The sequence below is a fragment of the Falco peregrinus genome, chromosome 3 (assembly GCF_023634155.1).
Source record: "Falco peregrinus isolate bFalPer1 chromosome 3, bFalPer1.pri, whole genome shotgun sequence".
Classification (NCBI taxonomy): Eukaryota; Metazoa; Chordata; class Aves; order Falconiformes; family Falconidae; genus Falco; species Falco peregrinus.
In genome coordinates, this window is record NC_073723.1 from 107037648 (window position 1) to 107065263 (window position 27616).

Sequence of the window (27616 nt, forward strand, 5' to 3'; positions counted from 1 at the left end):
TGTAGGTTAAAGAAGAACCCGGACATGAGTTTTTTCCACTCTGAAATGTTGTCTTTTAGGGGTATGCAAGGAGGGCGGTTATTTAGACTGCAAATCCATACAAATAACTGCATACTAGGAGGTTATTTTAGATGTAAGATGCATTGGCTAGTTACACATTGGCCCAGTAGTTTTCCCATATGAAGGAATATTTTGGCAGGCGTTAGCATAGTCTTACTTTATTTTTTTTTAAAAAAAAGAACACTCCAACAAGCACATTATTTATGGGTATTTCTGAATATATGTTATTAAACACTTTAATATATCAGAATTTTCTAAAATGACCACCCATCTCTGCTAAAGCTTAAGTACTGTAACTCTGACCCATAACTTTTCCGGAACGTTGAGCATTTCTGTTGTTTCCTTCCAAATGGATTTGGAAACAATGTCAGCACAACTAACATAAACTGATAGGTTTTGCTCCAGCTGTACGTTGTGTATGGCAGTACTTCGACTCTATTAAGTTGCTTTAATTCCCCTAAATGTTGTTTAAGTAATTAGAGGCATACAATGGGAAGTTGGTTTTTAAAAGTTTGAAATGCGAATGCTCCTCAGCTCTGAGTCAAGGCATAGTGTTTGGAAGGGAACTGCTTGCAGAAAAAAATATATGAATATACTGTTCTGCCTTTTATCTTCCTCCTGTGCCAAATATTTGTTTGTCACTAATATACAAGACAGGCTTAATCAAATTACTTGCTGTGCTTTGTCTATAGGAAATATTCCTTTGAGTACCTGGCAGAGCAGTGCCGCATGCCTGCCTGTTGCAGGGCGTTGGTACCTGATGGTGGGCTGCATGCATGATGCACCTGATGATGGTGCCTGCAGCCCACCCGCTCATCTGTGCCCCACACACGGGTGTTTGACAGACCCAGCTTGCCCTGGGATTCAGAGACCTTGTTAAAAGTCAGAGGCATTTACTAGCGTATGCTTTCCAGGCTCGCCTGCTTAGCAAAACTCTCGAGGTTGTTGAGGGCACTGTGATTACCTGAAGTGCTAGTTTGTGGAGAGATGTTTTTCATTAGAGATATTTTTAGCTTGCTTATAAGATTCCTCAGAGTCAGCACATTAGTTTACTCTGGAGTTTGAAAAACAGGTCAGAAATGTGTGATACCACAACGCATCGTACCATTCTGCTTATGGAAACCAGGTCTGGGTTTCCATCCCACACCATGGCTGGGTTTTAGCCGTGTTGCACCCACACAGCTTTGATGTGCAGCACACGGTGCGTTTCGTGCACGTTCGTGTCTCCTGAGTGGAGGAACAGGCTTTAAAGGCCGATTTCCCAGCTCCCCCGTAAGGGACACCTGTCTTTGCAGCAGTCGCAGTCTCTGAGATGCTCACAGATTTAGGAGTAGGCTAACTCAAGAGTCATGCAATGGTCCAAGAGGAGGCTTCATCACTTTGGAGATATGTAGTTACCCTGAGATGACTTATCTACCAGAGTCCATGAATTCCATTCTGGAAAGTCCTTCCCTGCTCTGTTTTCTGGCTCAAATTTCTCCTGGATACAACAAGGTCAGTGGTCCTGGATAGCTGCAGCCTAGTAAAAATAAGCAGGCAAACTGCCCGCTTGCCGGTGGCAAGGTGCACACATCTCCCATTAAACATCGTGCTTTTGGTGCTTATCCTGCAGAGAAGTCCCAGATTATAAGAACAGAAAGTGGGGAGGAGAAGGCTATTTTAGGGCTGATTAACGATAGCAAACTTATAAAGATAGTCCACGTGTTTGGTCATAAGATCTGTTTTCTGCCGTAGCCTAGGCAAAGCCTTCTGTTTTCTGACTGTTTGAAATCCTTTGGGCAGGAAAGCGCCTTGCGCAAGGCCACACAGAAACGCTGTGGCACGGCCAGGAACACCAGTTGGGAATCTCAATTCCCAGTCCTGGCTGCACTTCAGATGAAATCACGGTTCCCACCAGCGTATCTCTGTGCTCAGCTGCACTGCTGGTGACAGCATCAGTTACTTGCAGTGTGGATGAGCACATGTCCTGGCTTGCGTGTAGAAATCTCCTAGTCAAAGCACTGAGCTGGGGGTTATAACACCTGATCGAGGTACAGACATGCAGGATGCATCTTAAAATATTTTTCCTTAAACGTTCCCAGAAGAACTGATGGTACCAGCTGGGCTTTGCATGGTGAAGTCAGCGTCTTTTGCACGTCATGGAGGCAGAAACTTAGTGTTCCGTATCGTTTTGTTACAGGGAAACCTGAGTACACCAGAGTGCAACTCTGAGCAGTAATTAAGCTAAACTAGTGGTGGCATTGCACCTGCAGTGACTGCCTTTGAATAAAAGTACGAGGATTTTGGCAATAACGCAGTGCGGAAGCGTGCTTGCCGACACGGGCACCCTTCGGAGAGGGCAGGTCCCTGTTAGGAAGCATGCCGCTTGTCACCTTCCCTCCTGTGTGACGCCACGGAGGACCTAGCCCAGACTCCCACATCCCGGTCTCACCTCCCAGGATTGCTGCTGGGATCTTCTTTTGCAGCAAAGAGTGATTTTAAGCTGCTATACGACACTGTTGAGCCAATTTTACCTTTAAAGAAAAGGGGCCCCATCTGGAGGGGGTCCGGTGACCTCTCTCGTGTGCTGCACACAGATTTTTGCAGCAACAGCTCACCTTTAGCACAGCTCTGGCTTTAGCCCAGGTTGAATATGCCCCAATTTTAAATTCTCATTAGCAGGACTCTGTGTCAGCGTGTGCAATTTGCCCTGGTCCTGTGCAGGAGACTTGTCCAGGTGCCATTATTTTTGTGACAAATACTCATGTCCCTTTGTCTCGTAGCTGTGAACACGTGTGCCCTGAACAACGGTGGCTGCGAACATGACTGCGTGCAGGTGACGCTGGCACAGCACCAGTGCCGGTGCCGGCACAATTACCAGCTGCAGGAAGACGGCAAACGCTGCGTCCGTGAGTCCCCTCGGGCACGCACGGGGGGCTGGGGAGGCAGAGCTGAGCTTTGGCCTTTTTTTTCATGGGTGGCTGAGGGGTGGGGGGAATAGGGAGCACGCACTCGCACACTCAGATGTCAAAACAGAGCACTCTGCAGTGCTTCTCCCCAGTAAGAACTCTGCGTGTTATGTTGTGGTTCTATTCTGCAGTTTATTCGCAAAGGCTAGGAAGAGCTGAAGGAGCGTAGCCAACAAAAATGAGGTTGTACGAAGGCGCGTGCTTCTGAAAAAGTGAAGGACAGCAACATGTCGCAGCAGGACGGGATCTTCTCCCCCTGCTTGCAACTTTCTGGCTGACCTGTGCTCAGCTGCAGGAGGGAGAGAAACTGAAGGGGACAGAGAGCAGAAATTTAATCTTCTCATTCATAGCAGCTGGTATTCAAGAAGTAGTAGGAGGGAAGTATTTAGCTGTGAAGTTGCTAAGGGAAAAGGAACAACTGGGATGTTAAAACCACAGCCAGTGGTAGGGGATTGTAGCATCTGTCCAGGTCCTGGAGCAGGTCAGGGATTGGCAGAACCTCCCGACAGGAGCACTGGAAGCAAATTTGCCTGGCGCTTGCTCTGTAATCTCTACAGAGGGACGTGCCCCTGCCAAGCTTCTGCTGGAAAGGTTTTACACAGATCAGTGCCTGCCTTTTGCAGGATCTTGCACCACGTAAATCCTCCTGCCAGGATGCAGCAGCACACAGAGAGCAGCAGCAGGGACTTTCTGTCTGGTGGAGAATGGTCTTTCACAGATGCAGACTTTTTTGCTAGAAACTGCTCGATGCTCTGTTCTTCCATAAGCGTAATGCCAGCAAGAGCTCGGACTGGTATGCAATAAGCCTGCCTCTTCTGCTTTGACCTGCAGTGAGGAACCCCTGCAGCAACAGGAACGGGGGCTGCATGCACCGGTGCCACAACCACCACGGAACTGCCCGCTGTGAGTGCCACCCTGGCTACCGGCTGGCACCCGACAGCAGGGCCTGCGAGGGTAAGCGCCTGCAGCAAAGCTTCCACGGAGAAAAACAACTGATGGGGGAGAATAGTGCTCAGCAGTAGCAGCTGTCAGCGTCTGTGAATTTACGAGTGAGGCACAAGCCTTCTTGGGGGTGGCATGAGAGCGCTCAGCTGATGTCTGTCCAAGAGCCCTGCTCAAGTTCTCTGGAACAACACTTGAGTTTCATGTGATCCAGCTTCCCAGGAAGCTTCACAGCAATTCTGAACTCTTAACTCTGTTTCTCTGTTGGCCTGGACACCAGTGAAGAATTTAGGGTGTGAAAAACTGGTGAAGAATTTAGGGTGCAAAATACCGGTGAAAAACTTGATGATGGTAACAATCATCCCTTTGAAAGAATGTTGATGGTTCAGCCTGCTTTGCTTATTGATTGCTCATCTCTTGCAGACGTGAATGAGTGTACGACTGGGCTGGCCATGTGTGCACACCAGTGTCTCAACACTCGCGGCTCCTTTAAGTGCACCTGTAACCCAGGCTACGAGCTGGGGGCGGACAGCAGGCAATGCTATCGTGAGTACTGCATGCAGGACCCCCTCTCAGGCAGGGATGGGAGGTGGGTTTGCTTCTGCAGGCAAGTGTTTGTGGACTATCCTCTGTGAATTGGTGGGGCCAAGTTATAGCAATTTCTTTTCTTTTTTTTTTTTGAAGGATTTCACAAGCAGGTTTGGGACTGTTTACTCTCCACCAAGATAAAAAAGTTTGTCTGATCTTTAAAATTACCATGAAGCTACTTTTCCTTGTTTAGGCAATGTATTTGGAGCCATTTGGCTCCAAATAGGCCAAGTTCTGCTCTTGGGGACTTTGCTGGACCAGTTCAGGCAGCTGCAGATGTGTCACTGAAGAAGGAATTGAGCTAGTGAAGTGATTGCATCTGCTCCCATCAAGAAAAAAATAAACACTATTATGCAAGAATAAGCCAGATTGCCTGAACGTCTGTTCAGCTAATACACATCAGCGGGGACAGCCCAAAGCAGAGCTATTGGCATTTAGCACTAGCACCCCCTTACAGATGAAAGCCACCATGGTAGTCCCAGTGCTGGCAGCTGGTGTTACTGGAACCCGTGATGCTCCACTTCTGCAGCAGCTCTCACTGTGAGCCTGCCAAGGGCATGAGGGGAAGGCTGTGCAGACCATAAATGGGTCTTGAAAGGCATCAAACAGAGCAATGCACGGAGCTAGACTGATGACATGCTATGTAACAACCTAAGCACACACACACCTTTCTTTCTAGGAACATGGTTTCTTTCACACTGCATATTCTGTGAAAGAAAATACCGTAGCTCAGTTTCATGTGCAACAGCACATTTATTTTCAGCTGCTGGGGCGAAGGTGTGTGATTGCCAGCAAGGCTTACAGAGGATAGGGTTCGGAAGCCAGGTCTATGCCTAATGCATCCTACCTCCTCACCTAGCCCTGTGACTGTGCAGGAGGGAAGATCACCCTCTGTGGCTTCAGCTAGCTGGCCGACCGGTGACAAAAAGCTTAGCTTCATTGCTACTCAAGTCTTGGTTTTCCAAGTAAGCCCCTGGTAAGAGATGCCAACCCTGGAGGGTCACTTGACATCAGGGACAGTGGAAGCACAAGCCCCACTCATGTTTGGACGTGGCTTCTCCAGTTGTCACGACTCATTGCCATAACATCGACAATACCTCTACTTAGGTGCCAGCTATAGAATTAAGTAGCGTTCTTGTATGGGAAGTGTTTCTCCTTGCCCCTTCTAGCATGTTTCTAATGCAAAACTCTGGTTGTCTTGCATTAATGAGAAAAGGAAAGATAGACTATATTCATGGTGTGAAATCTGGAAGATAGTCTTCCACCAGGGCACAGCTTTTGGTTTTGACGCACACAGATCCATTGGGAAGGATCAAGCTCCCCTTCTTTCATCCTCCTTGGGTCTGAACACACCAAAAACTCAAAAATGTTCTTGAAGGCAGAAATTATTTTCCTGAGGTTCAGGACTGAGTCAAAGCTCCATGGTACAAGTTCTTTTTAGTTTAAGAAAGCTTAATTGACTAGACAAGTTTACATAAACTTTGCCAAGCTAAGAAGATATATGGCTGCTATTGATGTTTGCGCCTACCATTTTTGACGTGTCAGTAACTAACATTTCTAGCTGTAGGCATCTGGATGTTTCCATAGTTAGCTGCATTCTGCTGCTCCCATTTCTAGCTGGCATCAGAACAGCTCTGTACTCACAAATACCGAGCCAACTTTCAGTTGGCAGCACATACTGCAGCTTGTCAGGAATGGGAGCAGTTTTGTCTGCAGTCTGGTTCATCTCAGAGATTGTCCAGAGCCTGCTCCGCCAGTCTGTCCCTAAGAGGCTACGTGGGGCGTTGCCTGGGATCCATCCATTTATTTTTATACATCACTTCCCAGCCCAACGGTGGCCTCTGTGCAAAACTATTTTCATCCTTCCCCCACTGTGGAGCACTTCTCAGCAGGGCTGTTCGCACACAAATGTGCGTGCGAGGAGCTGGGCTGGAAGCTGCCGTGTGGGTACCTGCTTGAGGGCAGCACCGAGGGAAGGCTGGGGCAGCCAGTATGTACAGACGGATGTGCAGCGCATGCTGCAGGATCCTAACCGGTGTGCCTTTTCCAGGGATAGAAATGGAGATTGTGAACAGTTGTGAAGCCAGCAACGGTGGCTGTTCCCATACGTGCCACCACACCAGCTCTGGCCCAGTCTGTACCTGTAACTTTGGCTATCGGCTCGAAGAGGACCAGAAGACATGCACTGGTAAGGCAAGGGAAAAGGTACATAATCTTGTCTTTACAAGTACATCTCGTAACGATGAGGACCTCCGTGTGTTAGCTACTTTGTGTATGTGCACTACAAAAAGGTTAACCAGGCTAGAAACAGATGCAAAGGGAAAGGAGGTGAGATACTGCTGTGCTTGGAATCCTCAAAGCTGTGCTCAAGGACCTCCCTGGACACTAACTCTTGACTTCAGGACTAGTTAATTCGTGCCTGCTGAAACTGATCTAAGGCAGCATTGGCAGATACGGAGACTAGCATCTCAGATGCCTATAAGCCTACATCTGGAAGGGATGATACTCAAAATGTACCATCCTGCCTGTTATCTCCGTGTAATTTGAGTAAATGACTGATGTGGATGAGTCACTATGTGCAAGCCAAGCTACATAGTTCAGCCCCATCCGGTTCTATAAATATGTGTTGATGGAGAGGTAAGGGTGAAATGCACCTCGAGCTCTGTAAATGCTACACAGCTGAGGCATGCACTTTATATTGCATTACTGAGCCCCTTGCAGCAAATAACCTAGTCAGAATCCCACTGTAATGCTCAGTAGCCAGACATTTACTGCACTGGTGTGTCAGGCTGTTGTTTACGTCTGTGCTCACGATAGGGCTGTGGTTTACACCTTGCTTACGATAGGGCTGTGGTTTATGTCTGTGCTCACGATAGGGCTGTGGCTCAGGCTTGCCCAGCAAGGCTGGGGGAATGTTTCCATCCTTCAGGCAGTCCAAAGCTGTAAGAAACCCTGGCGCCCTTCCTGCAGGTTAGTTTGAGGCACTTATACCTAGAGACAGATATACCTATACTTTCTAGAAAACCAGCAAATAAGAGGCTGCTAGCAAAGAGTGACAGTGTTTAGTGATGCAAAACCATACTCACATATTTCCATGCAGTGTAGAGTTGCAGTTCATCTTACCCAGGAAGTAATTCTTGAATTTGTTCCGTCTTTGTTCAGTACCACCTTCTTCCTGCAGTTTTCAAGGGGCACGGTGGTCCAGGGCATCTGTTAGGGATGGATTCGCTCCTCAGCAGGCTGCCGCGGGCACCCACAGTTCTTGTGCAAAGAGGGGCAATTCCTGTGCCGGAGGAGAGGGACCCAAAATCCTCAGGATACTGGCTTTCCTCCGTGGCTCTGAGGAAGCAGTAGGAGCTGTCTCCATATAGCATCACGAGATGGGAGCAAAAAAGGCAGGACCGGAACTGAAGTCTACCCTGAAAGATCATTATTCCTTTGCATGCTACGACGCCTGGTAAACTTTCTGTAGCCCAGCAGTGCTCTTTGTTTTCCTGCTAGATACCTCCTTGGTCCAGCCTCCTCCACTGGTAGGGGGATGCTTCACAAACCCCTCTACTGCACGGGCACTGCGGTAATTCCACTTCACAGCAGACAAATGGAGTCCCATAAATACAAGGGGCTTGAAATTTCAAGCTGCAGGAGCTCTGCTTTCTCCAGGTTATCTAGACCCATCCTTCAGAGACTTCACTCAGTTTGTAGGAACCATGCAGACCTCAACCATCTCCAAACTCAGCATCAGTATTTTTAACAGGGTAAATCAGAAACAAGAGCCAGTATTACAGTTGAAATCTTCCCCCTGTTTGTAAGTACACAAAGCCTTTAACAACAATCTTGAGCTGAAAATCACAATTATCTTCCCACAGGCCTCTAGGATTCAGGACTCCTCCTTGGCTGGGGAGCACATTGCAGAGGATGATCCATTAACATAAGCCTCACTCATTTCAAGAGGAAAACAAGACTACTAGCTCAGGGTTTGGCAGTCAGATCAGTGAAATCTTCCCAGAACTAGTCACGGAGCAGTTTTAACAAGTATTATCACCACTGCAAAGCTAGACATGCATTAACATCCAGTGCCCTTCGCTTTTTGTTTAGATATCAATGAATGTGATGATGGTTCTCACTGCTGTCAGCAAGACTGTTACAATTATCCTGGAGGCTACGAGTGTGCCTGCTATGCTGGATACAGGCTCAGCACGGACGGCTGCGGGTGTGATGGTAAGCAGAAATATCTAGCTGGATTCCCGCAAGTAAACCAGCAACGCCACGGTCCTCAGCCTCGCCGCAAGGCAGGAGAGATACACGGAACAGGTTCCACTAATCTTGGTTTTCTGTATTTTGTCAGCCTTCTCAGTTTGCTTAGAGCTAAGGCAACTCAGCTATTCTAACCCATATGCTAGTCCAGCACAACTGAAGAGTAGTGATGGGGCTTTTAAACACATGGCGTTATCCCAGTTCGAATTCCAAGGGAGTTGGTCCAGGTCTGACTCCATTAATTCACAGAAATAAATTTATGTTCAACCCCAGAGGCTAACATTGCCCATCATTTTCACCCAAGAGATACAGGAAAATAAATGTGTCTGTAGAAAATATGCTAAGACAGCGACTAACACAAGCTTTTAAGAAAACAAGGAATTGTCCTACCTGGTTTCAAACAGCCAGGTGTTTCTTCCCGTTTCTCCCAGCTTGTGCCAGTTTTCCTGTCAGCTCGCTGATGAGTTGCCTTCTTAGCAGTAACAATGTGGGGCTGTTCCTCCTAATGAGTTGTTCTCACTACCAAAGTTCTCCGTAATATTTCCCAGGTGAAAATCCAAGCTGACCTACCTGTTTCTACAAAATTAGTGGGAGACATGAACTGAAACTCAGCATATGGTACTGAAACCCAGGGCTCCCTCAGACACTTTGGGTGGTTTCACTCAATTTTTAGAGTCAGGTGGCTTGACATAACTAGTGGTGAGGATGCCACCAACCTGCTTGCTGACCTGTGGACAGGAATATATCTGCCCCCCGGTCCTGTACAGAGGCTCCGCTCTCATTACACTGCCATATCCCATGTTTTTCAGATGTGGATGAGTGCTCTTCAGATAACGGTGGATGTGAACACATATGCCAGAACCAGCTAGGGTCTTTCCAGTGTGGCTGCGAGATCGGACACAGGCTGGATGAGGACCGAAGGAGCTGTGTCTGTAAGTGCGACGCCTGTGCTGCCGCGTGGTCGAGCAGCAGGCTGCCCCCCAGCACAGCCCCCCGCACGCAGCCCGGGCCAGTGTGGGCTTGAGCTCTTTAGCCCTGCACACCACCTTTTCCACAGCACTTAACTACTGATAGCAGTGGAAATGACTCGCACCACCAGCAGAAAGCTTTCCCCTGACAGGGCCAGTCCTATTTCAGCCACGTTACACAGCACGGCGAGAGCTCCACGTTAACCTAAGTACTGGAGTCCTTTCCACAGTCGCCAGCCTCTACGGTTTTTCCTTGTAAGAAATAACAGATTATTGTTTCTTTTAAGCAGTAGTGCCTTTATCCCACCACCAAACACACTATTACCCAACTTACTTAGGGCAGCCACCACGTCACTCCATCTGATGACCCCCAGCAGTGTTGTCCAGGTTCCTGGAGAGGCTTCCCGAAAGCTGGATCCGGAAGAGCAGCACTCAGTACCTCACTGCTCTGGCAAAATGCCTGAGCATCCTCCAGCCCCTCTGGCTTTTACCAGCTCTGGCTCTGCAGCACCTGCCCCGGCTCCCAAGGGTGCCTGTGCATCCCTTGGCTGCCCGATTTTTAACCCCACAAGGGAAGGAAACCTTTAGCCATACCTGATAGATACTCCTTCCGAAAGGAGAACCAAGCTGAAATGCTTCGTTTTGTTACATGGGTGGTCTTGTTTAATTTTCCACGAAAGAGTTAAGTTGCCTGAAAACCCAAAGAAGCTGAGCGGTCTGGGCAGAATGACAGCAGGGCAAAGGTGATGGGATGCGTGCGAGCTCAGGATCCTGAGAAGCCAGAGCTGTGTCAAGGTTAAGATCAAAGCTTCACCCATAGATTTTGAAGTCACTTAGCTGGCCCGTGCTTATTCTAGCCAAAACAAGCAAACAAATTGCAAAAATGTTGGAGGTGTCAATGCAGAGAGAGATCAGTGGTGCCAACCATGCCAAACCAGATGCGCCGCCCCTGTATAGATACTTCGGCTTTCCCTTTCCTATTACAGAGGTTCTGTCCTGCCATTCACCTCTTAGAGATCTTGTCTCTTCTCCCACTCTGACACTGTCATCTCTGTGACTGCCTCCCTAGCTATAGAGGACCCTGTGGAAGCTCTGGATAGTCGGCGCCCCGTTATCCGCCCAATCCCTCATGTCGCAATCCTGCGAGATGAATTTACCCAGCTCTTTAATGACGACTATGAAGATGAGGAGGAAGAGATGGAAGCAAGAGGAGAGCACACACTTTCAGAAAAATTTGGTGGGCATTTTGCAGCAGTGGTAGCTGGCATAACTTGCCTGGAAGTCTTCAGAATTAACCATGCATGCTGGGTTGTTTATTTGCCTGTGTCGAGTGCCTTGTTTGTGTACACAGAACCTGTGTTACAGCACAGGTGCGTTAGCTTTGCCACAGCCTGAACATGGTGGGGGTTCTCTGCCCAAAGTCCCCGAGATGCTGAGGCAGGCTTGGGGAGGGCCCCTCACCCGCAGTGCCTCTCGTTGCAGTCTGCCTGGAGCACACGTTCGGCCCCGACTGCAGCCTGACGTGTGAGGACTGCCAAAACGGAGCCACGTGCAACGCAGAGGAGACCAGCTGCGACTGTCCGGCAGGCTGGACCGGCATCCTCTGCAACCAGAGTGAGTGATGCTGGAGGGCAGCGGGCGAGACGGCTCTTCTGGCCCCTGCTGTGGGATGCAGGGAGGCAGTGGCTGCATGCGGGGCTGCGGCAGCCACCTGAGCCTCGCCTCTCTCTCTCGCCCCAGCTTGCCCAGCCGGCACCTTCGGGAGGAACTGCAGCCTGGCGTGCCGCTGCCAGAACGGCGGCACCTGCGACCCCGCCACGGGCGCCTGCCGCTGCCCACCTGGGGTGGCTGGCGAGCTCTGCCAAGACGGTAAGCCCGTGGCTCTCCATCGCTGTCCCCTTCCTGCGCACCACAGCCGTGGCGAGGCGCAGGGACCTGGTGGGGCACGGGGTGTCTCACCTCGCCAGGACGGCACCTCTGTGGGGTCCCAAAATCCGGCACCAAACACAGGGGCCTCCCTTGCAGTTTTCTTCCTAAAACGTTTTCCTGCAAGAAAATGGCAATATTCCTGAGCTGCCAGTTGCAAGTGATGTTCCCCAGCCTGCGGCAGTAGCTCATTTCTGTTTCAACGCGTAGAGCGTTTGCTGTAATTTGATAAATGGCTCTTACAGCCATCTCTGACGCCACTCTTTGATGTTCCCGTTGTGCTTCTCTGAACCCTTCAAGTGTTTTCCATGGAATGCCTTACACCGGTCCCTTTGTAGCTGTTCACTGAAAGCATCTTCTAACTCTTTTGTGGAACCATCCCAGCACAAGTGGCTCTGGCACATCCCTGCTCCATCTGACTCGCTGGGTCACCTAGTCTTGCGTGGAAAAATGTTTTAATAAGGAAAAGATGATAAAGGGCATTCTTCACCCTCAAAGTGGTGCTCCAGGTAGCATGCCTTGTCTTTGCACTGGAAGACCTTTGCAGTCCCCAGCAATGACCGCGAGCAGCCATCTGTCCGTATTACACCATGACACAGAAAAGGAAGTTGAAAGCGGACATTCAGTGGTGAATGTACAGAACCGCGGAGGTTTCTTCTGCTGAAGAAAAACCAAAGAATCGAAAAGTTGTGACAACAGTAGTTACCCAAAGTACCCAACAGAGCTGTCACTGGCTGTTGGTATTTGTTTCTTGCTCCCAAAGAGTTAAAATCTGGGGGACATAATCTGAAAACACAGAAAAAATGAGCCAGTAAGAGCCTGAGACAAAACGACTTTAGACAAGTGGTTAGGAGCATATGGGAACTATTACTGGAGGAGACCAAAGCAGAATGTAAATGAATGTGAGAGATACCCCAACCTTTTCTTTCAGTAGGAAGGAGGTGATTGAGGGGTACAGAGAGAAAACAGGAAGGTAGGTTTAAAATAAACAACAAAGAACTGATCTGGTGTCCCAGGGTGGCATTTCCTCCGCTTAAACTGTCTGTGCTGTTCTTTTTGTACGGGAGGAGGCACATGCTGCCTGGACAGATGGTGGCCGGAGCTTTCTGCTGACACAGTCTGGCTGCCATGTGCTTCTAATAGTGAGATCTTTAGCATAACAGAGAAAGGACAGTAAATTTATTCCTTTAATAGTGCAAATATCACTGTTACTTACCAATAGGAACAGCCTCGTGGATTACTTTCTCATGTATGACAAACTTCCCTCCCCAGCGCCCTGCAGGGCAGGCTTCTAGCACGACCAGCATTCCCGTTTCAAGCGGGGTGCCGAGCTGATGGGTGCCCTCGAGGCACCTCGTATGGCTGGAGAGAGGCAGCAAGCAAAATGCGCTGTGCCACTGGGTGCAAGGACAGGAGTGCCAGATACTGAAGCAATCCTATTTCGAGCTGGTGCAGGGACCTGCTCGCTCTTACTGTTACCTGATGGCACAAGCGCGCTCCTGGTCAGAAAAGAAGCCGGCCACCTTTGCGACACTCGCTGCATCCTTTGCCGAGGTTCATTTCTGGTGTTGTACAGCTTTGATTTTGCTGCGTTTTCTGTGGCGTGCCGGAAAGAGAATGACAGGCTGAAATCCACTCATCTTCCCAGAAAATCCTCTCTCTATTACTAGGGTGCCCAAAAGGATTTTTTGGGAAACAATGCAGGAAAAAGTGCAACTGTGCCAACCGGGGTCGTTGCCATCGGATTTACGGAGCCTGTCTGTGCGATCCTGGCCTGTACGGACGGTACTGCCATTTAGGTATGCTTGTCCTTGCCTTTTTTATGAGAGAAATTATTCTTAGATTACAGCCTTTTCTAGGTACCACCCCTGGCAAGGGCCGGTGTTGGTGACAAAGCTCATGTCCCTTGCCGGGTGTGATTTAGCCTCGCGGGTCACTGACCAGCTCTTCCCCTCTGCCCCCAGCTTGCCCGAAGTGGGCGTTCGGCCCCGGCTGCTCGGAGGAGTGCCGCTGCATGCAGCAGAACACGCAGGACTGCGACAAGAGGGATGGCTCTTGCCGATGCAAGCCTGGCTACCGTGGCAAGCGCTGTGAGATGAGTGAGTTGCCGAGAAGCATTCACAGAGCATCGCCCTTCCTCCTCCCGCAGCCTCTTTTTTCCTAGCTGGTTTTCTGGGGGGAGTAGCTCAGCTCACTTTCCACCCTTGGAAGGTGTCTCGCCTCTTGTTTAACTTAAGAACAAAACTTAGTCACGTGAAATTAGCGGGCAGAACCTGCACAGCTGGGTGGGAGTGCCTGTGTGTGTGGACGGTGGACCTCATCCATCCTGCTGTGCCCAGCTGTCAGCTCGGGAGGGTGCTGGTGGGTGCCCATCACTGCGAGCTGGGGCTGCCTGCTCTTCCAGGGTCGAGTGAGTAATGCCAGATGTTCTTTCTTTTTCATTATGATTGTTAACAGACTGTGACCCTGGCTATTACGGGGATGGCTGCAAGAACAAATGTAGCTGCCCTCCCGAAGTGTCCTGTGACCACGTCACCGGAGAGTGCTGGAAGGAGTGTCCCCGGGGCTACCACGGCGAGAACTGCGACCAAGGTAAGGCAGGGGCCGTGCCAGGCCACCCGGAGCGTGCTGTAAACTCATGATTCCTCACACATACCACCTTTTTCTTCACAAAACAACACCAAAGGGCTTCCAGAATTCCTCCCGTGCTCTGCCCCCTGGCCCAGTGCAGTTGAGCGAATGCACGAGGAGCTGAAATGCCTTTAGAGGACACACGAGCTGCCGTTGCAGGTCGGTGTAAAGTACCGCAGTCTCTTTGAGGCAGGGAAGCATAATGAGCCTTATTCAGAAAAGGAGAACAAGGTCTTACTTTATCCTGCTACTTGGGCATCTCAGCTTTTGTAGATAAAGGTGATAGATCGATACGTTAATTAGATAATTATCTCTCACCCCCCTTGATATCTTGTTCCTTCCAGGCAATCAGTGCCCAGCAGAACAGTATCATATTTTCCGTTCCATTCGCTATTCCATATTGAAACTCTATTTGATCTGCAAGCAGAAAACTTTACCCTCCATTTACATTAGGGTTTGAACTGCCTCTGCATGAACCTCCGAGCAGTTTTCTGCTCTTTGTGTATGCCAGTACTGAACTGCGCAGCTGACGCTCGGGCTCTGAGACCGCAGCTTTTCAAGATCCCGGAAGATGGCTGGGGTGTCAGAGAGTTTGCCTTTGAACAAAGGTGTTTTGGGCGAACCTAAAGGCAGTGAGTCACTGGCACGAGGGGATGATTACAAAACATGAGCACGGTTCCTGGAAAATAACTTCTGCCAGCCTCAGAGCTGCCCAACGATTGAAAAACCAACCTCCTCCTCCTCTTGTGAGGTTGCTTCCTTCCGAATCACACTTCAACTGCTTGGATCCAGCAGAAAATGCAAAAGGTTGGACTAATGAAGTCCGCCCTTGAAGACAGACTGCATTAAGAGGCTTGTGAGGGTCAGCACCTGAATTTTGCTTCAAGCGTCCCAGCAGTTTCTGCACTAACTTAGGTCTAACCAAGCACTCCATCCACACCCAACCCAAAAGTTACAACCATTAACCAACCTCATTAAGCTGCTAGCACATGATTGCCTTGCATAACACCACAACTGATAGAACATAGCTGCTCTGTGGTCAGAACAAAAGCTGCAAATGGGCACAAAAAGTTCCAGTGCAAGAAAGTGCTAACAGAGCTGAAATAGCATTAGGAGGAGAGGTGTGAGCAGCTTTTGCAGGGCTTGTGCCCCCTTGCAGGGGTCCTGACAGCCCCAGAGCCCCCCCAACGTGGCGGGATGCTGCTGCCTCCAGAGCCGTGCGGCGCCTCGGCGGGCTGGGTGCTCTTGCTTGGGATATTTTTAAAAAGAATAAGAAAGGAGCTTAAGCCTGTAGGGGGGAGTCACAGGAAATAACACAAATATTTGTATAGAAATAGTAGGCTCTTGGCTGTTGTTTGGATCTGGAAATTATTAAAGGGTGAAGACAAACATCTGCCATCAATTAGCAAGGAGGAGGAATAACAAAAACTCCACTGTGTCACTTGAAATCTACGCGCTGGTGTGCTTTTCCTCCGTGCGTTGTGAATGCTGGTGTATTTGCATCTGCTAGAGCCTTACAAAACATTGGCTTCAGTGAACAAAAAGGACTGCGAGCAATGGAGCTCTTCTGGGAGACTCAAAATAGGATTTAAGGATCTTTGGGACTGAGGCCCTCAGTCTGCACGTAATTAGCTGGCTGCTAAATTGTATCATTGGGTACAAAGAGCAAACCCAGTGTTCTGCTATCAGCAGTACCACCCTGGTACTCAGAGCAGGGGGAAGGAAAAGCCCTTACTCCTCCTGCCCTGTGAGGATGCTCTGTCTCTGTTGCTTCATGTCAACGTACCCGCTGCAAGCCTTGCTGCTTCTTAAAAGGCTGGCTTCCAGATCCTGGAGACATTCGGCCAGGGCAGTAAAAAGCCCTCACAGCATCTTATAAAAGTCAAGGGATGCTTGGGGTTTGGGGGCTGTGAGCCTGGTGTGCTGCAGCCCAGCACAGAGAGAGCAGGGTGGCTGGGGTCATGGCCCGGGGGACGAGCGTCTGTCTCAAGGCAAAGCAAAAGCGCGTCTTCCCTGTCCTGTTCCCTGGCGGTGGGTGCCTGTAGCAGGGCTGCAGCACGGCCGGGGCACAGCCTGCGGGGTGCAGGGCAAGGGAGCGGCTCGTTCTGCAAAATCGCCTTCACAGGTCGGAGACCACTTTAGCCTCAGCTGTTGGGCATGTGACCGGTTGCTCTCGTATGAAGAACTGCTTTTTGAAAGGACAAGCAACAGCAGAGAAGCGATGCTAAGACAGGCAAATCAAGGCAGTGGGGTGAAATGCTAGAGGTGACCCATGTGCGTGACAGGGTCCTGACCAGGACCGTGAGCACCGTTTTCCTCTGCAGCACAGGAACCTTTCACCGCTCAGCTTTTCCTTACGCAGCCAGAGGCTCCTTTGCTGTGTGGCTCTGGTCAGCGATACGCGCTTGGGAAAGGTGGCTGGGGAGGGAGCGGTTCTCACCTGGCTCTTTTCAACGCAGAGTGTCCGGCGGGGAAGTTCGGGGCGGGCTGCCGGCAGCCCTGCTCCTGCCGGGGAGCACCCTGCGACCGGAGCACGGGGCAGTGCCTCTGCCTGCCGGGCTGGACGGGACACGACTGCGGCCAAGGTGAGGAGGCAACAGGAGCAAATGGGCCGAGGTAGGGATTTAGGCATCTAGCCATTATTTTTCTTTTGCTAGAATTAGTTTTAAAAACGTCCGGTGCAATTAGAATCATCTTCATGGAAAATTAGAAAAAATGCAGCTTTTGGTGGTAAGTCTTAAACAATAGCCTCAGCTAGCTTGGCTCTGCTGTTGAAGCTGAGGGAAGTACAAGTAAACATGTGCAATAAAAAAAGATGAAGATCTTTCAGTTGTTGCAGTCCTTAAAATAGGAAAGCAGTCTTCCTCAACTAATGTGTATTTTTAATTGACTGCACCATATTACTCTTTAACTTCTGGAAAACCAGATAATTCTAAATTAAAAACTTGTACATGATTATATAGTATTACAGCAGCTGGAAGATATTGGCCATAGATAGATGTCCTGCTCCTAGTGGTTTGACTGAGCAATAAAACGACACATGCACAGTGCTTACCATGCCTTGGAGCAGCTGGGGAGCAGTTAGACAAGGATTCTTGCCCCAGTTCTATCAGTTCTTAGCCTTCTGCTTCATCTTTGCAACTAAAAGTGGATCTGGGAATGCTGACTAACATGTGACAGCAGCTGTGAAGACCCTTTGCCAACAACACCATTTCCGAGCAGGGAGCCCTTGAGCTCCCCACAAGTAGATGCGAGTCCAAAATTGACATGAAAGTACTGGAATGAGATCAGAATAGCACTTACGAGGGCTCACACACTGTTTATAAAACAAACAAAGCATTGTTGTCCTTGCTAGTATGAACAAGAAAAGGGAACCCGTTTCTGTGCACCAGAAAACAAGCGTTTCCCTCTTACGCCTCGGCTTGCGTGTCCTCTCTCCCTGCCCATGCTGCAGCCTGCCCTGACGGGCGCTGGGGCCTGGGCTGCCAGGAGATCTGTCCTGAGTGTGCAAACAACGCCAGCTGTGACCCTGCCACGGGAGCCTGCCTGTGTCCACCCGGCTACACCGGCCGCCGCTGCCAGGATGGTGAGTGCCATCTTCCATCGGGTCCCTCACGCCGCGGCGGCTGCCTCCAGCTGGGGTGAGGCTTGTTTAGGTGGACCTGGAGGAGCTGCTTTAGCAAGCAGAGCATCCAGCTGCTGACCAGGCACCGCCACATTCAGCAGAGCAGGGCTTGGCACTGCGTGTGCCTTCAGGGCATGGGCTGGGTTCTTCCCTTGAGGTCCCTCTGGTCCTCACAGCGGTAGCTTTGGCATCAGCAGAAATGGGAGGTAAAACCGTAACCCCTCATCCCGCTCAGCGCCACGCTGTGCCGAGGAGCATCAGTGCTCATGGCCAGGTCCCCTGGGGTCAGTCAGGAGGGAAGCCTTTGCCGTGGTGTTACGGCACCCGCCTGCAGTCGGTCCATGTCTGTCTTGGCAGTGTGTCCGCCTGGCTGGTTTGGCCCAGAGTGCCAGCTAAGCTGCAGCTGTGGGAACGATGGGCATTGCCATCCTGTGACCGGGACGTGCAGCTGCGCACCTGGCTGGACGGGGCACAACTGTCAGAGAGGTATCGTACCCGCTGTTCATTGTCCATCGCTTCTAGAAGGTGCTGACCTGTGCAAAGCTATGCCGTCCTTTGCTTCCTTGTCACCATCATGCTGTGCCAGCCAGAAAAATCTGAGATCCTTTAGGTGTCTCCAGTCTGTCCTGCTGGTGCCACCGGGTGCCACTTGCCTTGCTGCAGCGGGCTTGCTTGCAGAATGAATTCACATCAACTACGTTCTAACGTAGCACCTGCTCTCGCTGTCCCACTGGGTTTTCTGAGCTCCAACAGCCGCATTTCTCCTTCTGCCCAAGCGAGCAGTTGTGATCAATGGGAACAACACCCCGAGGAGGAGGCAGCGCTGTGCCAACGACAAGCTGAGCCAGTGGCGCGCTCGCTGCTAAGGGTTGGTTCCCTCCTGTGTTTCAGCCTGCAATACAGGTCGCTGGGGCCCCGACTGCGCTCACACCTGCAACTGCAGCAACGGCGACGGGAGCTGCAGCGCGGAGACGGGGCAGTGCATCTGTGAAGCTGGCTACACGGGCAACCGCTGCGAGAAGAGTGAGTGCTGCCAGCCAGCCGCCCTGCTGCCTTGAAACCCAGCCAGGCCGTACAGATGTGTTTGCCAGGGGAAAGGCATTGGAGAGGCGGGCCGGGAGGCTTCTGCCTTCTCCCTGGAAAGGCAGCAGAGGAAGCCGTGGTGCAGATTTCTCCCACGGTGCTTCTTGGTTTGGCCACAGAAGCTCGGTCCCCGTGCCCTGTCAGTGATGCTGCCAGTCCAGTCCCACCCTGAGGGTGGCTGGGTGACGTGGGTGTACATCTGTAAGGGGTAGGGTAGAGCTCTCTGGCTGCTATAAAAAAAGCAGCTGCCAGATACTGTTATTCCATGCAAAGCCCGAGCTCCTGCCTTAGCACAGCTTCCCAGCGACACCAGGGAAGGACAGGCTTCTCAGTCTCATTTGCTTCTGCTTGCTAGAGTGCCCGGAGGGATGGTTTGGGCTGAGCTGTCGGCACCGGTGTCAGTGTGACAATGGGGCTGCCTGTGACCACGTCAGCGGCGCCTGTACTTGCAGCCCAGGCTGGCGAGGAACCTTCTGTGAGCACGGTAAGTCCCTGTGCCCGGGGAGGAGGCAGTGGCAGCAGCTCCCACAGACCGCGGGCTCCTTGCTGGCAGGGTCTGTACTGCTTGTCTGACTTTGCTATGCTGTTACAGCAAAAAGAATCCCTCGGGATGGTGATGGGGAAAACCGCGTGTCTGCAAGCTGCTAAGTCTCTGGTTTTAATTCTGAAGGAAGAAGGTTTAGGGGGAAAAAAAACACCAAAAACAAACCAACCCAACCCCCCCACCCCCCCCCAACTAACAAAATGTAGAAGTAAATGCCCAGCTGCCTTGGCCACCCATGTGCATACACGCGTTGCACACAGGGTCTTGGAGCAGCCTCTCAAAGGGGTCCCTGGGTGAGGGCTCTGGCTCCCCCCACCAGCCTGCTTGGGCTCTTGGTGGTCAGAAACGTGATGCCGTTGCTCCTCTGATCCACCACAGCTTCGTCCTCTACCTTGACCATCCATAACGGACATGCATCCCATCTTCTCCTGCCCTGCTTGCTGCAGGGAGAGCTGTTAACAGGTGGCTGTCATGCAGGCACAGCCAAAAGGCTACCAAGGGGCATCCCTTCTCTGCTGGGGGATTTCCAGTTCCCCGTACAGGCATTTTGTGGGGATTTCTCCTTTGTTTTCCACAGCCTGTCCTGATGGATTTTATGGGCTGGAGTGCCGGCAAGCCTGCGACTGCCTGAATGGTGCCCAATGTGACCCTGCAACGGGCCAGTGCCGCTGTCCCCCAGGCTGGACCGGCCCCCGCTGCGGCCAGGGTAGGTGCCCCACAGCCTGGCCCCCCCCGCTGTGGCGGGGGACGGGACGGGGGGAGGCAGGAGCAGCCCTCCAGCCAGAGCTTTCACTGTCTTTTGTGCTGCTGGAGCAGAGAGACCAGAGTTTTGGGGGTCTGCTCCCCATGTGCGTGCTTCTCTGGGTGGAAGTTAATTCTCTGTGGCAGGGCAGCTTTTGGGTTTGGAGAGGGACTTGCAGGGGGCTCTGGCTGAGCGCGTTGTTGCTGAATGTGATGAGGGCTTGGGCATCCAGCAAAACGCTTTCCAAATAGATAAAATGAAGTAACGCTGACGATAACAAGTGTCCACGTTTGGCTGGCAGCCATCTGTAGCATACAGCTGTAGTTTCCCCGTAGCACCGTAAAAACCAGCTTAGGCAGCCATCCACAGCAGCCACGCACCGGTGTGGGTTCCTCTCCCGGATGAGTGCATTTGGGATGGTTAGTAGGAGTCTGGCTGGTGTAATTCATACCTGCTACCTAACAGTTTTGCCTGCTTCTGCTCCCCCGAAGTGTGCCAGGAGAACAGGTATGGCGAGAACTGCAGCCAGACGTGCAACTGCTTCAATAACGCTACCTGCAACCACGTCAGCGGCCGGTGCCTGTGCGCAGCCGGGTGGACGGGACCCACGTGCCAGCAAGGTAACGCACCTTATGGCTGCTTCCTAACTCAGACTGCCGGCTTACTCGGCCAGTGTGTGTGCTAAAAACGGCATTTCTCTAGGTGGGTCAGAGTTTTCGATGAGTAGTGACTACCAAAAGCCGAGACAGTATGATAGCAAGGCCAGATTGTAACCAAGATGGTAATTAGCTGTGTGGTGCTTCCTGATTCATTCACAAAGAGAGAAGCCGAATTTGCCTTCTCTGAGAGCACCAGAAATTGCGTGGACTTGCAGTTTTGTAGCAGCACATAAGAGGAACATCTTGTTCATCCGCTGCACTGAGCGTTCTGACACCAAGTCAGTGATGCCTTTAGGCACAGCTCAGTGAAACTCTGCACAGAACAATTATTCATGTGCTTAAATGGCTTTTTTTCTCTGCCAAGCACTGGCACTGTCTGGGTCTCAGAGAGGAGGGTGCTCTGCAGCTCAGGACCAAAGGCTTTGGCTACCAATGGAGCATCTCTCCTGGCTGCTGAACTCTCCCAACCTTTATTTTGCATATTTGCCACCACCAGAGCTAAGAGGCTCTAAAAGCACCCGGTCCCGTGTGTCATCCCTGACTCTTACCTGAGCAGGTTAAAATACCAAATGTCTTTATGCAGGCAGCTCGGCAGCCTCAGGGTGTTGCTGGCTCCTCTCCCTGCCTCTCATCGCAAGAAATAAGGGCTTCGTTTTATATCGGGCTGTCCACCTATTGCCCTGGCAGGTGGCCAGAGGCATGATGCTTGCCTTCGGAGCTGGTTTCTGACTGGGGTGTTTGGCCTGGTTTTCCCTCAGTGTGCCCGGTGGGTTTCTACGGGAGGAGCTGCCGCCAGCGGTGCCTCTGCCAAAACGGTGGCACGTGTGACCCTGCCACAGGGCTCTGTGCCTGCCCCGAGGGGTGGACAGGGCTGGCCTGCGAGCTGGGTGAGTAACGGTGCGTCAGCAGTGCCACAGAATGGGCTTTGCCACAAACGGGTCCCATTTTGGATTTGTCTTCCACCGGGGAGTGACGTGCGTGGTGCGGGTGGTGTGAGCTCATGAGTGAGGGGGGTGGGGGTCCTTCCCCGTGCGTGTCAGGGGAGGTGGGTGTCAGAGTGGGGTCCTTCCCCGTGCATGCGCGGGGAGCTGGGTGTCAGGGCATCCTTTCACCGTGTGCCTCCTCCCAGAGTGCGCGCAGGGGCAGCACGGGGCGGACTGCCGGCAGCGCTGCGAGTGCCATCACGGAGGGCTCTGCGACCGCCAGGAGGGCCACTGCACCTGCCAGCCTGGCTGGACGGGCAAGAAGTGTGAGAGCCGTAAGTGGGGGCACAAGGCGGGGTCCTGGCCATGGGTACCGCATGCTGATGGTACATCAGTGCTGCACGAAGGGGTTCTGGGGACCGGGGGGGCGGTTTAAGCAAGGACATAAAATTTGGGTTTCAGCATGCAGAGGGAGCTTGTGGGTGCTCTGGTTTTGCCCACCACTGAGCTTTCGGCTTTCCTTTGAGGGCTGTCCTAAAAGCGATGAGGCACACAGAGGCCACACAGCAGCCTGTGGTCATGCCAGTGGGAGAGGGATGGCGTCCCCAAAGGCACAGGCCCCATGGCATCCTTGCAGAGCTGCAGGCTCCAAGCAGGGATGTAAGGCAGGACCGCAATCCCCCCCCCACTACCTGCACAGTGAAACCAAAATACTGAGTGAAGGTCTTCCTGTGGCCTGTTTATTTTAATAGCAACAAAAGATCATCGCCTTTCCATTCTTTCTTCTGCACTTCCCTGTATTATGGTGGCCATAAATGCCTGGCTTCGGTCCTAAGCCCCAGCAAATAATTACATCTGTCATTCAGCCGGCTCCTGTGTTCGCCTTATCTTTAACTGTAACACATACCCTGGCAATCCCTGTGCTATGAGGAAGTGTTGAAAAGCCTGTTGGCCTTACTAAAGAGCAGCAACAGGGACTTTGAGTATCAGCACGCCAAGAAGAGATCCACAAGGTTCTTCCCTTTCAGGGGTCATGACACCTCAGCCTGGCATATTCCTTATATTGTGGTGCAAAAGGCGCGACCGAGTCCAATGCCGTTACTTGTTGGCTTCAGTTAGCTGCTGCTGTGGCTGCCCTTGGCCGCATCGAAGTGCTCTCAGGTTTCCTGCTGGGGATGTCCCCCTTCACAGGCTGCCAGCAGCGTGGCTGGCAGCCACAGAGTCGAGCTACCAGCTCACCTCACCGGCCAAGGGCGAGTAGCTGCATTGTGCTGCATCCTCGGGCACGTCATCCCCTCCCAGCATCACAGCACGCGCTTCCAAAACCCTGCACCTGGAACCCCCAGCAGCCAGGTCCCTCTGCCAGGGTGGAGGTTATAGAAGACGGGTGTTTGGAAGTTTTGGCTTCCAGGTGCCCCTGTGGTCCTGGCCATCACACCCCGGGGACTTTTCCTGCCTCACCCTACCCACAGTTGCTTGCACTGAGCTCACCTGCAGGGCCACTTTTATAATTGCAATATAAATGAACTAAAAATCTCACCCGCAAATGCAGAAATTATATGATTTAAAAAAAAAAAATAAAATCTAGGCTCCCCTCCTTGGCTTCCCACAGAGCTGTATTTCAAACTGCGTGTATGTGCAAATATCCGCCTCGCTGTGTGCGCGGTGCAGCCGCGCTCTCACCACAGCTGCATGTACAAACTTGGCCCTTGTGTGGACAAGTAACCTGTTTGGACAGTTGTACAGGGACTGACTGCCTTTTTTTTTTTTTTTTTTTTTCCATTCATTCATGAGGCAGAAGTGAAAATTAGATTCATAGATTTTGCACCTGCAGTTGCCGACTTCTGCATAATTCTGGTGCTGCACACATTCTGTTTTGCAGCTGCTTTAGAAACCAGGTGCCTCTGACAACGGGAGAAGCAGCAAAACTAAACGATTGCTGCCGTGATTAAAATATACTGTTCTGGCACCCAGCTGTCATTAAACAGTGCCAGGAATAACACTTGCAAAGCCATGTGGTGCAGCTAAACAGAGACTTTCACATCGAATGAGGTGACCTCCAGTGGTGCCTCCTGCTCGCGTACCCTCTGCAGATGTGACCGGTGCTGCTGCCGAGACAGTCGTGCTCCTGCATGCCAGCAGCCGCGGGCACGCGTTCAGGGCTGGGCACTGATTTCCTGCACCATACGTGCCATGGGGTGAGGGTGGGACCACCGTCCTCCCCGCACTGCCCATCGCTGCCAAACCAAAGGCGAGACCGTCCGTTGGCTCTGGCCATGCCACTTCCCGGAGCAATAATGCCGTTGCAGGCTGGCCGATGTCACCAGCCTTGTCACAGCACTGGCATGAAAGGGACAGAAAGTGTGAAGTGTGTGCCTACAGAAACTGCAGTGAAAGAAGACCCATGTCACCTTTTTTGTGTAACTTGTCTCTCCCATGTTTGCATCTCTGAAGCTTGTCCAGAGGGGCTGTTCGGGGCACGCTGCGAAGAGCACTGCGACTGCGGGGACAACGTGTCATGCCATCACGTTACTGGTGCCTGTGATTGCCCCCGGGGGTGGAGGGGCCGGCGCTGTGAGAAAGGTGAGCCAGCACCCCCTCAGCATCCCTTCGGAGCCAGCACCCCCTCGGCATCCCTTCGGAGCCAGCATCCCCACAGCAGCACGGCATCCCTTCAGCTGTGGCTCAGGACAAACTGAGGCTCCTTCTGGAGTCTGGGAAGGAGAGAAAATACGTTTTTAATAAGAGTTACAAGTTGTGGCAACGCGTTTTGAGGATCTGAGAGCCTGGCCTGAAAGAGGCTTTTGGGTTGCTGCAAAAAATGCTGTCTAGCCAGGTGCTGAGGGCAGGAGCTGGTTCTTGGGCTCTGATACCTTTCGAGCATTGACACTAACTTGAAAGCCCGTCAGGAGACTCACATCTCTGGTGTTTTTTTTTTTCCCACAGCCTGCCTGCCGGGTTCGTTCGGGAAGAACTGTGCCAGTCGCTGTGCCTGTCCCCTGGGAGTGCCATGCGATCACATCACTGGCCGCTGCGGCTGCCCGCCGGGCTTCACGGGCTCTGGATGTGAAAAATGTATGGAGGAGGCTGCGATCCTCTTACAGTTCTGCTGACAGGCTCTGGGACATGACGGGTCAAGTAGTTGCTACATAAAATAGGGGGCGGGGGGTGGGGTGGGGGGGGGAAGACAACAAGAAAAAAAAAACCCAACAGCAAGCTGTGCCAAGGAGCAACTCACATTTTGGCAGCTGGGTGCATGCCCACAAAATGTTAGCAAAGCACAGGGAGCCAAGTGGGAAATCAGAGCTATGTATTTATCCAGAGGATTAGCAATAAATCAGTATTAAAATGAGCTCCTGTGGGTATGAGCAAGTCTGGAAGAGACATAGGCATGTGAGCACATTCCTGACCCAGAGGATGGGCTGTGTTTGAGATGCCTGTGTGTGGATGGAAGCTTGCAGGAGTACGAGGGTCGGTAGGGCCAGCACTGTAAAAGGCATCTAATGCCTTTAAGTACTCGGTTTTCCTTTCAAGCCAGGTCTTCGGAGTCAAGGAACCATTTGCGTGTGGGTCCCTTTGCGTTTTGAGTAGCAGAGAGAACTTTCGCTGTCATAAAAGCAACTTCCTAAATCCTGGCTTAAAATAAAAAAGGGAAAAGAAATCTGGCACAGAGGGGTGGGATAACTCCCGCTAAGCAGATCACCTTGGTGCCCTCTCTCCTGACAGCCTGCCGGCCAGGGACCTTCGGTGAGGGCTGTGGTCAGATCTGCCAGTGTGCCGGAGCCACCCAGGAGTGCCACCCAGTCACTGGGGCGTGCGTCTGCCCCGCTGGCTTCCATGGTCCTGCCTGCCAGCTGGGTGAGTCCATGCTCCATTCCTCCACCGCTTCGCAGACCTTTGCAGTTTGCTGCGCTTCGTCCTGGAAGCACAGTGCCGGTGCTGGGAGCACTGGTGGCGCCAGTGCCAAGCCATCACCCCCGATGCAGGGGACAGTGCTGGGCTGACCGCCGGAGAAGCCTCAGCTTGGGGAGCAGCCAGCTTGCTGGAGTGGCTTTGAAGCACAGGTTTGGACGGGTTGTCTTCCCTGGTGTCTTGCCATGTTGCCTTTGTCCTCAGCAGCACGGCTGAGGTCTGCTCTCATTCTGTTCTTACCACTGCCCAGCTCTCACAGCTCGGGACCTGAATCTGTCCAGGCAAGCGTTTTCTTGCTCCCTTGTCCAAGCCCAGCCCTGCGCACAGATGAGAGGCTCTGACCTCTGCAGTGTCTCTTGCTGAGTGATTTGCAAGTAGGAGTTCATCTAAACAAAACATCATTCTCATCTCTGCTCAGGCTGGATTTTTTTGCTGTTTTCCTTTTAAATTGTGGGATATTTACCACCTATTCAGCAGAGGGGTTCTGAACAGTCCAAAACTGTCTGGTGGTGTTGCTTCTTTGCCATGAGGCTACTTAGAAATGCTTTGTGGGGTTGTCTTTGGCTCCTGCTAAAGACCAGCTGTCGCATTCCTGGGTGCCGGCGTGTGCTGCCGGGAGGGCAGAGGCACCTGAGCATGGAGCTAGTGTTGGCTGTGATGTTTGGGGCACATCTGGCACAATCAGGTCATGGAAGGGATGCATGCGAGTCGTGTGCCCTTGACGCATTTCTGGTTGACCCGTTCAGTGCTTTGGAGCAGCTCTGTGCTACAAAGTGGATCAGAAACCCATCGACTGTACCAGCCAGGCATGAACCCGCTTCCAGCAAGAGCTGTCTGATGAAATGGCTGTGCGAATCCATGTGGTGGGGTTTTCCAGGGTGTTTGGACTGCTTTCTCATCTTTTTAGGGACTGAGGCCATTGTTTCTTTTCTTTTTCTGCAGAGTGCTCTCCTGGCTGGTACGGCCATAACTGCGAAAGGCCATGCAAGTGCAAGAACGGGGGCCTGTGTGACATTACCACGGGGATGTGCCACTGCCCGGCTGGCTACGTCGGTGCTGACTGCGGTACTGGTGAGTGCCTGGGTCAGCCAGAGGGGACATGAGCTGGCAGGAGTTTCCTCAGCAGAAGGTCGATGGTGGCAGATGCAAACCCTGCACACAGCCAGGTTGCTGACCCTGTGGGAGATGAGAAGCGTCCCAGTGGCTGCCTCTTGCATCGGCCCATCAGCAGGAAAAAGCTCCTGCTCTCACTTTGCAACCTGCACTGTCAGCAATGCCCTCCCTGCTTCAGCACGGAGGCTGGCGTATGTAGTGCCACCCTCGCTGCGGGAATGCAGTTGCAGCTGATGTCCTTTGCTGTCAGTCTTAACCACGGAAATATTTTCTTGCTCCTTTTGTTTTATGCCAAAATGATTTCTCCCCTACGAAAGGCCTGAGACATGAGCCTTTGCATCATGCCATCACTGTATTGCTGTCTCCCTGCTAAAAATGCTTTGCTGCTCCGTCAGAAGGAAACCTAACAGCTCTTCCCCTGGCCTGCCAGCCACCCTGTGCACTAGTGACAGGGCTGCAGACTCCTCTGCCTCCCCGCTGAGAAGCCTTTCCTTTCTGGGGCTTCAAACGTAGCCAGCTGTGCTTTGGCATGACCAGGGCTGCTCAAGGTTTTCCTCCCGCCAGGGTGCCCTGCTGGTCGCTATGGCCAGGACTGTGCTGGGGTGTGCTCCTGCGGGGAAGGTGCTACCTGTCACCCGGTCACCGGAGACTGTGTTTGCCCACCAGGGAGAGCTGGTCCCGCCTGTGAGCAAGGTAAA

At 51.9% G+C, this 27616-nt stretch overlaps 1 protein-coding gene across 2 annotated transcripts in view; it reads left to right on the top strand.

Moving 5' to 3' along the window:
• The window catches only part of MEGF6 (multiple EGF like domains 6), a 107328-nt gene that overhangs the window by 74445 nt on the left and 5267 nt on the right, over window positions 1-27616 (top strand). For both annotated transcript variants that reach the window (XM_055799543.1, XM_013299571.3), the window contains 26 exons: window positions 2823-2948; window positions 3840-3962; window positions 4374-4496; window positions 6589-6726; window positions 8634-8756; window positions 9602-9724; window positions 10830-10997; window positions 11243-11374; window positions 11501-11629; window positions 13357-13485; window positions 13651-13785; window positions 14144-14278; window positions 16777-16902; window positions 17772-17903; window positions 18300-18428; window positions 18834-18965; window positions 19381-19509; window positions 20147-20275; window positions 20803-20931; window positions 21729-21857; window positions 22100-22228; window positions 24348-24476; window positions 24840-24968; window positions 25620-25751; window positions 26748-26876; window positions 27483-27611. In XM_055799543.1, the coding sequence (XP_055655518.1) occupies window positions 2823-2948; window positions 3840-3962; window positions 4374-4496; window positions 6589-6726; window positions 8634-8756; window positions 9602-9724; window positions 10830-10997; window positions 11243-11374; window positions 11501-11629; window positions 13357-13485; window positions 13651-13785; window positions 14144-14278; window positions 16777-16902; window positions 17772-17903; window positions 18300-18428; window positions 18834-18965; window positions 19381-19509; window positions 20147-20275; window positions 20803-20931; window positions 21729-21857; window positions 22100-22228; window positions 24348-24476; window positions 24840-24968; window positions 25620-25751; window positions 26748-26876; window positions 27483-27611 (3396 nt within the window). The remainder of the gene's footprint in view (window positions 1-2822; window positions 2949-3839; window positions 3963-4373; window positions 4497-6588; window positions 6727-8633; window positions 8757-9601; window positions 9725-10829; window positions 10998-11242; window positions 11375-11500; window positions 11630-13356; window positions 13486-13650; window positions 13786-14143; window positions 14279-16776; window positions 16903-17771; window positions 17904-18299; window positions 18429-18833; window positions 18966-19380; window positions 19510-20146; window positions 20276-20802; window positions 20932-21728; window positions 21858-22099; window positions 22229-24347; window positions 24477-24839; window positions 24969-25619; window positions 25752-26747; window positions 26877-27482; window positions 27612-27616) is intronic.